The sequence below is a fragment of the Saccostrea cucullata genome, unplaced genomic scaffold (genome assembly GCF_032062105.1).
Source record: "Saccostrea cucullata isolate Sc308-1 unplaced genomic scaffold, CSIRO_AGI_Scuc_v1 ctg13594, whole genome shotgun sequence".
NCBI classification, from domain to species: domain Eukaryota; kingdom Metazoa; phylum Mollusca; class Bivalvia; order Ostreida; family Ostreidae; genus Saccostrea; species Saccostrea cuccullata.
Genome location: NW_026930084.1, coordinates 39,956 through 52,217, shown reverse-complemented (window position 1 = coordinate 52,217; position 12,262 = coordinate 39,956). Strand labels below are relative to the sequence as shown.

General features: G+C 38.9%; 1 protein-coding gene across 2 annotated transcripts; it reads right to left on the bottom strand.

The window, feature by feature from the left end:
- Window positions 1–3,014: 3,014 nt before the first annotated feature.
- LOC134282823 (uncharacterized) lies at window positions 3,015–10,121 on the bottom strand. 2 transcript variants are annotated; one of them, XR_009995363.1, is made up of 2 exons: window positions 3,424–10,121; window positions 3,015–3,059 (listed from the first exon to the last, which is right to left on the bottom strand). XR_009995363.1 is itself a non-coding variant. In XM_062765212.1 (2 exons), the coding sequence occupies exon 2, from the start codon at window positions 9,511–9,513 to the stop codon at window positions 3,712–3,714; it is 5,802 nt and encodes a 1,933-aa protein (XP_062621196.1). In that variant the 5' UTR covers window positions 9,514–9,620; window positions 9,984–10,121; the 3' UTR covers window positions 3,015–3,711. The 2 variants fall into 2 exon arrangements, 1 of the variants encoding a protein (XP_062621196.1); XM_062765212.1 differs by having other exon boundaries at window positions 3,015–9,620; window positions 9,984–10,121.
- Window positions 10,122–12,262: the final 2,141 nt, after the last annotated feature.

Sequence of the window (12,262 nt, the reverse complement as noted above, 5' to 3'; positions counted from 1 at the left end):
ACGTCGACACGATATATCCTGGTGAGCTTGAAATAAAAGATACCACAGAGTCCGACACTTCTGCTTCATACTTGGATATTTTACCTGAAAAAGACACTAATGGTAATCTAACAACCAAGCTATATGATAAACGTGATGACTTTAACTTTTCTATCGTCAACTTCCCTTATTTATGCAGCAATATACCTTCATCACCTGCATACGGAGTATTTATATCTCAGTTGATTCGAAATGCAAGAGCATGCTCTACGTATGAACAATTTCTTTAACGATGTAAATTATTGACAAACAAGTTGATGAACCAAGAATATTAACATTCTCGTTTAAATTCATCTTTTAGTAAGTTCTATAGTTGATACACTATATTATTGAGTAAAACTCTGACTGACGTTTTTCATACTAATTGTAAGTCCATTATTTATACACTGAATTGACCACGGATTTTTTCCGTTATTTCCTGATTATGACAACGAGCACACGGCGGGTGTGACCGGTCGGCAGGGGATGCTCACTCCTCCATGGCACCTGATCCCAACTCTGATGTTTCGGAGGTCTGTGTTTGCTCTGCTCTTATTTTGTATATTTGTTTAATGGACGTTGAGATTGAATACTGTTCGTTATTTCCATATCCTTCTACAATGAAGATACAGATTGGACTACCACATCGATCTTCAATGAGTACACCGAATGTGTAGATACGATGAATATAGCGAATTCCCGAGGATTGATGATTGTTTGATTAAAACTTAACACGGAATCGGCATTATTTCAGTCATTTATCGGCGATTAAAAGTAAATCATGTGACCAGATTTTGATCGATTGATGTTTACTGTTTTATGTCCCTCTGCAGAATATTTCAATGATATGGAGACTTCACCATTGCCGGTCAAAGGCTTCAAATTTAGGCCTATGCACGGCACTTACAGCCTTTGAGCAGGGAGGGATCTTGATCGTGCCACACCAGCTGTGACGCAGGGCCTCGGTTTATACGGTCTTATCCAAAGTACGGCCCCATTTAGTCGCCTTTTACTACGGAAGCGTATTAGTGCCACGCAATGTTTTTTTTAAAGTTGGAAATTCTTGGCTTTTCCAACTTTAAAGTTGGTAATTCCAAATTCAAAGTTGGTAATTCCAACTTTAAAGTTGGAAATTCCAACTTTAATCTAGGCTTTTCCAACCTTAAAGTTGGAAATTCCAACTTTAATCTTGGCTTTTCTAACTTAAAAGTTGGAAATTCCAACTTTAATCTTGGCTTTTCCAACTTCAAAGTTAATAATTACAACTTTAAAGTTGGTAATTCCAACTTTAATCTTGGCTTTTCCAACTTTAAAGTTGGTAATTCCAACTTTAATCTTGGCTTTTCCAATTTTAAAGTTGGAAATTCCAACTTTAATCTTGGCTTTTCTACCCGCTTTTCTTAGTTTTTTTCTTTTGTTAAAGTATCACAAACTTAATTAAAGTGAACATAACACACTGAAATAGATTAGTTAGCAATTTATCATTGCAATCTAGAGGTAGAGGTCGAAATAGGGGGGGGGGGGGGGTGGTAAGAAGAGCGCACGGTATTATGGTGAGTTTTAATATGGTACTTTTACAATGGAAAATAAATACTCGCACATTAAAATAAATTGTTGAACCCTTTTTATCTGTGTTTGTTTTATTTTTTCACTTCACTTTCCTTATATGATCTTACATAAAACTTCCTGCTTATACTATATTCCTTTAAGTTCTCTTGTTTAATTCTATTGAGAATAACTTCATATAAATTATTTACACAGTATTCTGTACATGACAGGATTTCAACTTAACCAATTACAGATATTAATCATTTATAATATATTGTATGAAAGAACGGGACAACAATTAAACACTCAATGTTATCAAATTTTATTCAATCAAATGAAACATTTTCTGCTAAATATACAATATAACTAAATATACAAATTCCTTATTGGCGAGGATCTAGGATTTTTTTTTTCAGGGAGAGGAGGGGGGGGGGGGCACGTACCCCAGTCAGAAATATGTTGACAATCAAAAAATTAATAATTTAATAAATGATAGAATCCTTTCTTAAACGTTAAAAGTCAAAGTTAGATAAGCCAAGATTAAAGTTGGAAAAGCCAAGATTAAAGTTGGAAAAGCCAACTTTTAAAGTTGGAATTACCAACTTTAAAATTGGAAAAGCCAAGATTAAAGTTGGAAAAGCCAAGATTAAAGTTGGAATTTCCAACTTTAAAGTTGGAAAAGCCAAGATTAAAGTTGGAAAAGCCAAGATTAAAGTTGGAATTTCCAACTTTAAAGTTGGAAAAGCCAAGATTAAAGTTGGAAAAGCCAAGATTAAAGTTGGAATTTCCAACTTAAAAAAAAATTAAGTGGCACTAATACGCTTCCGTATTTTACGATAAGGCTAAAGACCTTTCCTATCTCAGATCCCAACGGGGAACCATTTTTCGAATAAGCAGTTTTTGAACACCCTAGGAAGATAGCAGCAAATTTCTCTTACTTCAAAGACAGAGAATATATACATTCGAATAAGTGTAACAAAAAGGCTGAAGGGAAGTAACGTACACGATAATGCAGTTTCCGCCCAAAATCGAGGAAAAAACTTAACCCAATTTTAAGACAAGCAAGAAAGGTTATTGAACGTTTAGATTTTTGAAATTCGCAGGTAAACGCTTGTAACACCGATTAAAAAGGGTTGAGAGATTGATAAAACATACAGGTTAGTAAAATAATATGCCTACAATTAGGGAGGAAAGGTAGTTTGTTGATCCATGCTGGAAAAGGGAGAAATTCTCCCCAAAAGAGCGCAAAAAAATATTGCGCCGTAAATTGCACCTGTTTTGCATTAAGGGATCTGTAGCGTTATGGTCAACAAATATATAAAACCATAACGCTATAGATCTGCAGCTACAAAAACACATACTTCGATTGCAAACTTAGAAATCAAAATAAAGGTCATAACATTTGTTATGTATGTACTGACTCAATAATCAGCAAGATAAACCAGTCATCAAGGAATAGTACGTTTATTCGAACATGATGAGCAGGTAAAAAACTAAAATACAAAAAAAACAGCTACTTAGTACAACATGAATCACAGTCACAATTTACACATGTAAACATGGCACTTAATCATTCAATTTGCGTCTATAAAGGTATAGATATATAATAAACAATAATAAACGTAGCCCTAATATTGCAAGTTTACACTTTCAACAGAAATTAACAAGTTAATGTAAACAAATATTTGCCTAGAAACATTGTAGACTAGACTGGACCTATGACTAGGAAATTCGGATGCCAAGTATAAACTCAAAACATGACTTAGACAATAATTCTGACAATATTCATTTAACACATACTTTTGGAAACACATATAAGCATTTTATACAATAATAAATGAACAAAACAACACTTACTCCGTGCTGGATCAAATAAAAGTGCGATACACAAGAGGAACGAGCACATGTAAACAACGACTTCTAAACGTATGATGAAGTAAAATATAAACCATAACATATGACTTCCGTATTTCCGGAAAAGTTCTAACTTGGGGCAGCACACTCCCCGTCTGATATCTTACAAGATATCACTACAACTATTACAAACATGTAGCACAAAATCAATAAGGTGCGAATGTAACAGGAATTCTAATTCACAATCATAACACAGTATGTTTCGTTGCACAATAAACACGACAAAGCACATTATTCCTTGTCACTGCTGGAAGTGTCTAGATCATTTCCCTTGTCACTCAAAAGCAGAACAAGTTCGGTCACGGGTCTTGTATAAGTCTTTGACACGCCATTCTTGGTAATGCGAACTTCCACTTTTCGAACACGACCATCTTTTCCACAAATAGCGTTTTCCACCATTCCAAGCGGCCAGTTGTTTCTGTGGCTGTCGGGTTCTTTCAACAATACAATGTCACCACGACGCAAGTTGGTCTTGTCACACTGCCATTTCCTTCGAGTTTGTAAGGTCTGCAGATACTCTTGCTTCCAGCGATTCCAGAAACGTTCGGCAAGATATTGTACTCGACGCCACTGTTCCTTATACATGTCCTTCGGATTCAGGTCCACAAAGGGGTGTACATCTGCACTTGTCCTTTGAGTAAGTAAGGTTGATGGACTGAGTAAGAATGGGTTCGTAGGATCTGAGGTGATCGCAACGATTGGTCGCGCATTGACTATGGTGCACACTTCGCACATAAATGTAGTAAGCACTTCATGTGTCAAATTTTTGTCACTCACTTCAGACAACATGGAATCTAGAATGTTTCTGGTAGTCTTGATCATGCGCTCCCAGACCCCTCCCATATGGGATGAATGAGGTGGGTTGAAGCGCCAAACTGTTCCTTTGTCGAACAAAAACTTCTTCATTTCAGCATCCTCAACATTGATTGCCTCAATCTGAAGATCTTTGGTGCAGCCGACAAAATTTGTTCCGCGGTCGGATCTTAACTCCTTCACTTGACCTCTGATAGCTATGAATCTTCTCAGTGCATTTATGAATGAGGAAGAAGATAATTCCTCTATTACTTCTATATGAATGGCCCGTATGCTTAGGCACGTAAATATCACACCCCATCTCTTACTGCTAGCCTGTCCCCCTCTGGTCCGTCTTGTCACCACTGACCAAGGTCCAAACACATCAACTCCTGTGTAGCTAAAAGGAGGAGCAGGACTGACACGGTCTACTGGAAGATCAGCCATCTTCTGGGTTTCTAGCCTCCCACGGAGTCTTCTGCACTTTACACATGCATGAATCACTGAAGAGATCAAGCGCTTGACACCTACAATCCAGAAGCCAGCGGATCGTATCATGCTTTCCGTGAAGAAACGGCCCTGATGTTTTACTTGTTCATGGTAGTGTCGTACTAGCAAGGTACTAATGTGGTGCTTGCGTGGAAGAATCACTGGAAACTTCTCGTGTTTACCCAAGTCGGAATCTCTGAGACGTCCACCAACACAAATCAGACCATGCTGATTGAGGAACGGATCCAAGGTAAGTAACGAGCTGTTACGAGGTAGAGTCTTTTTGTCAAGTAAACATGAGTACTCCTCAGGAAAGGTTTCTCTTTGAACTGTCCCAATAATCCATTGTTCAACTAACCGAAATGTCTCAACAGCCTTGTAATCAGTACATACGTGGGAACTATTGCCAACATTCCTCTGTTTGAAGGCACACACTCTGTTCCGTAAAAAGGCAAATGCTCTTACAAGAGCAGTCCATGTTGAGAACTTGTTGAATCTATGGGTTCCAAATACGCACCGGTCCTCGATAGAAGACTTCATTACATGAACAGCCAAAGTTGGTTTGATTTCCTTATCATTCTCTGGGTCAACAAGAGAAAATGTACTGTTGTCCAAATTGACCTCATTCTGATCTTTCTTGTAGAGTTGAACAGGTCCTTGCAACCAGGGGCTGTTTTGCATCTGACTTGCAGGAAGCGAGCGGGTAGCACAATCCGCAGGGTTCATGTGAGTGGGTACATATGTCCATTGTTCAGGTGTTGTAGTCCTAAGTATACGTTCAATACGATTGCTCACATACATGTAGAATCGTCGGACACGGTTATTTATGTAGCCTAATACCACTTTACTGTCAATGTGAAACTGAACACAATCAACTGCAATATCCAGTGCATTCACTGCAATGTCATAGATTTCTACAGCCAGGAGAGCTCCACATAGTTCAAGGCGTGGAATCGAGTTTCCATGTTTAGGTGCTACCTTTGCCTTGCCTAGGATGATTCCAACATGTATCTCACCTTCCTGGGAAATGGTCTTCAGATATGCCACCGCTGCAATTGCATCCTCGGATGCATCAGAGTAGACGTGAATTTCTCGTCTTACAGCTTTGCTGAGAGAGGCGTCAGGTTTCATGTACGTGCGGCGAATGTTAATATCTTGGAGGCACTGAAGTTCCGTTTTCCACGACTCCCATTCAGAACGGTACTGTTCCGGTAGAGGACTATCCCAGTCGGAACTATCTGTTACAATTTTCCTTAATATCATCTTTCCCCGAATAGTCACAGGAGCGACAAGGCCCAAGGGGTCATATAGACTGTTGATAACAGACAGAATGCCTCGACGTGTGTAAGGTTTCTCAGCGCCAGTCACTCTAAATGTGAATGTATCTGACATCAAATCCCAGTTTAATCCTAGGCTGCGCTGCACAGGAAGTTGTTCACTGCCAATGTCCAGATCCTTAAGGTCCTTTGCAAGGTCATCGTTCGCGAATGCACTCATGACCTCTTCTTTGTTCGAAGCGATCTTATGTAAGCGTAGGTTTCCTTCATTCTGAAGGGCAGACATAGTACGCGTCATTAAGTCAATTGCTTCAGTTGATGTGGGTAGGGGTATCAATCCATCGTCCACATAAAAGTTTCTCTGAATAAAGTCTCTCACATCACTTCCATATTTCTCGCGACTGATTTCAGCTGTCTTGTGGAGTCCGTAGTTAGCAATAGCCGGGGAAGGTCGATTCCCAAATACATGTACTTTCATGCGGTACTCTATAAGACTGTTACTTGGATTGTTGTCTTCATACCAGAAAAACCTCAGGTAGTTCCTATGGGGTTCTTCAACTAGGAAGCTGTGGAACATTTGTTGTATGTCTCCGGAGATGGCAACAGGCTCCATACGAAATCTCAGAAGGACATCAAGCAGATTGTTTGTAAGGTCAGGTCCAGATAGGAGGACGCTATTCAGGGAGACTCCTTGAAACTGTGCAGACGAGTCGAAAACGGCACGGATCTGACCTGGTTTCTGGGGGTGGTACACCCCAAATATTGGTAGGTACCAACACTCTTCATTACTTGTTAATGGCGGCGCTACTTCTGCATGCTTGCTTTCAAATACGCGTTGCATAAATGTCACCATGTGCTGGAGTTTCACAGGATCCTTGGACAGACTAGCATGGAGGTTCTTAGCACGGTTAAGTGTCTGTAGTCTGTTATTAGGCAGTGGAGGATGGTTTTCACGAAACGGTAGAGGTGCTACCCAATTTCCCTCTGTATCCTTGTGTAAACTTTTCTCCATCACTCGAATGAACTGCTTGTCTTCAATGGATAGGCCGACCTTGTTGTCGTCTTTATTCCTGGAAAATACTGACGAACCTATGCTGTCCCACTTCTCAGAAACATGAATCCTGTTTTCACATGGTCTAAACACTGTAGGGCGTCCATTATCAAGAACAAATGTTTTATTCACTGATATTCGATTTCTGTGAACTTTTCCTAAGCAGGTTTCACCCACAATGATCCATCCCAATCTTAGCCTTTGGGCAAATGGCTCGTTTCCTGATCCAACCCTCTGGTCAAGAACATGATGAGCGCCAGGCAAGTCGCGTCCAATCAGCAAGAGAGTGCGTGCTTCTGAGAGCGGAGGAATAAATTCCTGAATGTCCATCAAATGAGTGTAATGACGTGCAATTTCCGGTGTCGGTATTTCCTCTCTCACATCAGGAATGTTATTGCATTCAATCAGTGGCGGCAAGTTCATTTTGACGCTTCCGTCTAGAGATTCAATGACACAGTCTTCGGCCACACGTCCCGAAAACACAAAGGAACCAGCACACGACGCAAGTGAATATTCCACCTCTTCTGAGTTCACATCCAGAAGATCAAGAAGGTGAGTAGTAGCTAGAGATCTGTTACTCTGATCGTCGAGGAGGGCGTAAGTCAACACAGACTTGTCAGGGTGACTGGAAGAGTACACCCTTACCAACAGTACCTTTGCACAAGACTTTCCCGGAAATGAAGAATTCTCACATATTTCAGTACACTTAGTTCGTACTACTCGTTGAGTTCCGCGAGAATTGTTTTCCTCCCCGCCGTGCTGTGGAGAAGCCAGGAGTGATGATTCATTCTCCTCTTGCTGTTTTTCTCGAATGGATTTGCTTGTCACATGTAAAGCTGATGGATGATCCTCGCTGCCACAGTCATCACATTTTGTTCTCTCTAGACAGTCTCGTTTCACATGCTTATCTGAGTTACAACATCCATAACATATCTTGTGGTCACTGAGAAATTTTCTGCGAACTTGAATTGGCTTTGCTCGGAAGGTTTTGCATTGGTTAAGGGAGTGAGACGTCTTGTGAATTGGACATATGCTTTCAGAACTCACATCCGTTTTCTTAACTCTTATAGGTTGTCTGAGCGGGGTAGCGCGAAACGTTTCTTCCCTCTTTGGTGTAGGCTGAAGAGTTTCCTGAAAGCTTGGATCGTTCATCATTTTGGTCATCTCCTTTACATAATCCACAAAGAACGTAAATGGTGGAAAGGAGACTTTCTGTGAAGACTTGTATTTTGAAGCTCTGTCCATCCACTTCATCTGCAAGTTGTATGGTAGCTTTGCTACAACTTGGTTGACTCCCGACGATGAATCAAAATACGCAAGTAAGGAAGAGTAGGTAGGGTTTTCCTTAATTGATGCAATCTCGGACAGCAGGTCGGACAGGGCATACAGTTTATCAGTGTCCTTATTTGTCACTTTGGGAAAGTTAGTAAGTTTATGCTTAAGGGCACACTCAATAAGTTCAGGCCCACCATATCTGTCATCTAGTCTTTCCCACACTTTCTGTACTGCCTTGGCTGGGTCACTTGCATATGCGATCCTTATGCTATGCGCATGCTTGGACGATTCTGGCCCGAGCCATTTCAATAAAAGATCCATTTCCTCTCTAGGGTTTACACCCAGATCTTGCGCTATATGGGTGAAGGAGGACTTCCATACAGGAAATGATTCCGGCTGGTCGTTGAATACTGTAAAACGAGATAGAAGTAAATCCTTCTTCATGAGGAAACGGGTAAGTTCATTTGCCATTATGTTGTCCTTAAAATCACTGGTGGCAGGAGTGCTGGTATGAGCCTTGGCAAAAAATGCCTTTGCCTGAGGATTCAATGGCGTCCCAGCTGGCACAGAGTCCCGTGAAACACAATCCAAATCTGCACAGGGATCAGGTACAATAGGTGCGAGTGTGGAAATCGGTACAAACTGTCGACTATCTCTGGGGGTATCTGAACACAGTGATGATATCTCGTTACAGTCTTGAACGTTACAATGTTGTTCTTCTTTCACGTGTACACTTGAATGTGATGAATGTTTTTCTACATACTGTTCTACAAGTTTCTTCTTATCACACACTGGAATGTCAAGAACACTGTTTCTTACATCCACATACTCTAAGGCCTCCACTTCTGCAGCGGCTGCGGCTGCTTCACTTTGTCGACTGAGTAGCTTTAAATCAGCCTCTAGTTCACTGTTTTGCTGCTCTGCTTTGGCTATATTTAACTTGCGGGTTTCCTCGATGATAGCTTGTTGTTTTTTAATTAAAGCCTCGGTCTCTGCGAATTTCAACTTTATACGGGCAGCTTCGGCCAGAGCACGCTTCCGGGCTAGTAATGAACTGGACTGGGAAATAGAAGAGGATCCCATGGAAGTTGCTTCTCGTTTCACAACAATGTCAGGGTCATAGGTGCAGTTCTGTAGATCTGACTCCATGATGCACAATCCAGGGGATTTTTTACTGTACTGACTCAATAATCAGCAAGATAAACCAGTCATCAAGGAATAGTACGTTTATTCGAACATGATGAGCAGGTAAAAAACTAAAATACAAAAAAAACAGCTACTTAGTACAACATGAATCACAGTCACAATTTACACATGTAAACATGGCACTTAATCATTCAATTTGCATCTATAAAAGTATAGATATGTAATAAACAATAATAAACGTAGCCCTAATATTGCAAGTATACACTTTCAACAGAAATTAACAAGTTATGTAAACAAATATTTGCCTAGAAACATTGTAGACTAGCATGGACCTATGACTAGGAAATTCGGATGCCAAGAATAAACTCAAAACATGACTAAGACAATAATCCTGACAATTACCATTCAACACATACTTTCGGAAACACATATAAGCATTTTATACAATAATAAATGAACAAAACAACACTTACTCCGTGCTGGATCAAATAAAAGTGCGATACACAAGAGGAACGAGCACATGTAAACAACGACTTCTAAACGTATGATGAAGTAAAATATAAACCATAACATATGACTTCCGTATTTCCGGAAAAGTTCTAACTTGGGGCAGCACAATGTATGAACAATACTCTTCAATAATTTTGTTGAAAACGCAACTAGGTTAAGGGCTACCCAAAGATAGAACAGTGTATGCAGAGCCTCGGGAATTCGATTATGACGTCACGGTGAAATTGTACAAATGAATCTCGGCGAATAAATAATAATTTTCTTTTTCATATACTCTTACATACTTTGATTTCTCATGATTATTGTTAATATTAATCAATGTGTAACTTATTTTGTCAGTATAACACTAATCGAATGTAAAATCAAAGCCAACTTGATCTCGCTGTACTAATAAATATGACGTCATAGGCTAGTTTGACACGCAGTTTCTCTGTACTTGAGACGCAGATAAAGCTATTAGTAGAACTGAAAATATGAAAATTAAATCTATATAAGCGTGATCTGACTACAATTAATTCATATTTTTGAATGCATTAATCAATAGTTCACAGTCTTATTTAATTGAAAACTATGAGGTCTCTTATAAACCCGCAGTCATGCACTTTTATATAGAAACGTACTACAATCACATGTACAACCCCTCCAAAATCTCAAAAGTTCAACGACATCCGCTTGATTATAAATTATAATATTTTATACACATGTAAATACTGTCCCTACTATTTTGAAAAGTGCTGGGAGCAAGTTGTGCGCTGTTGATTTTTTCCGTAGTTTTACATTTCTTCAATGCGTATAGTGTAAATGCACATACTTTATCAAAAGTCGGCTAAATTTTATATAATTACCGGGCAGTGAGAAGTTGCTCCCAGCACTTTTCGGGTTAAGAAATTTGTCTTAAATAAAACACAATCAATTTCATAGTGAAAAAATATCCGAATATCGTTGAACGTTGACGATCTTTGTATCCGTACATATTTTTTTCTAATTTTAAACATGTCACGTGACAAACAGCTGATGTACATGAAGTCGCGTTGGTCGAACTTGGTTGAGACCCCATACATTCATATGCATTAGTATAGTTCCCATTAAATTAAAACTAATGCTAATAAAAAATATTAACATTATATTGAGTTTTTCGGAATATTTTAAGGCTTATTTCCTATGGGCGGCCTTAACCTAGCTGCGAATTAAAATCTGCATTGGCATTGATAAAAAAAATCAGTGACTAAATACATTTAGGGGTAAAAAATATCTGGAGCTCTTTCATGAGATCGAAAAAATTGCAACAATTCCCGTAAACCATACGATTCTAGCAGCACTTTCCAAAATTAATAGACAAAGAATTATAAATAGAAACAAAAAATAAGTTTCAAAGTGGACGGCATAGTGTTTTGAACTTTTGCATTTTTTTTGTTACGAAAGACATAGGAAAGGCTGATTGGCTAGTAAACACCCTGTCTACCTATTTTTTTACGGCGAAATTGTTGAAGTATATAACCATACCTTATTTATTAGCTTTATTCCCACTTAAATCAAATATAATATTCATTTCAAATGCTTTTTTCCTCCGATTTCTTGTGTTTGTTTACATGAATTCTCGATACGTTTCACTTTCGCTCTGCTACTGCATGATGAACAGTTATGACGTCACGAGTTTGGTATTTTACCCCGTGAATACAGAGACCTAGAAACGACAAAATTCATTTATATTTTGCCCTTGCATATTTTCATTCATTTTTACGACCTAAAATTAATCTTTGATATCTCGAAACCTCACGTCAAATAGCTTTCTATGGCGTGATATCATACTGGCAAGTAGAATATCTGGTTGTAACCTTGTATCATTTGATATGTACTCTATTTATTACGTTCTAAAGAATTAAATACATTCGTGTACATAATATTTTTATTCCAGTATCATTTTGTGAAACAGACTACTTCTACGGGTTGGCAAGGGACCTTTTACAATGAGAATATAAATTCATACTCACCTAATATTTATCTAATTTTGCAGTTTCATCATGGATGAGGCTTTCAGTGCACGCTTTGCGATTTTATCGAATTAAAAAGTACGTTATTAAGCATTTCTGAAGTGTCACGAGCCTAACGATGAAGTTCCCTTAACATGTAAATCATGTGGCTTTGTAGCGTTGACCGAGAAAGAACATATGTCTCATGGTAAAGGGTATGACCCGCACAAGGTAACAGATGTTCCAGTGGAGGTTATTCGTGCAGCTGTACC

Bases quoted from the DNA above. Each gene is read 5' to 3' on its own strand.
- LOC134282823 (XM_062765212.1), bottom strand. From the start codon at position 9,513: ATGGAGTCAGATCTACAGAACTGCACCTATGACCCTGACATTGTTGTG.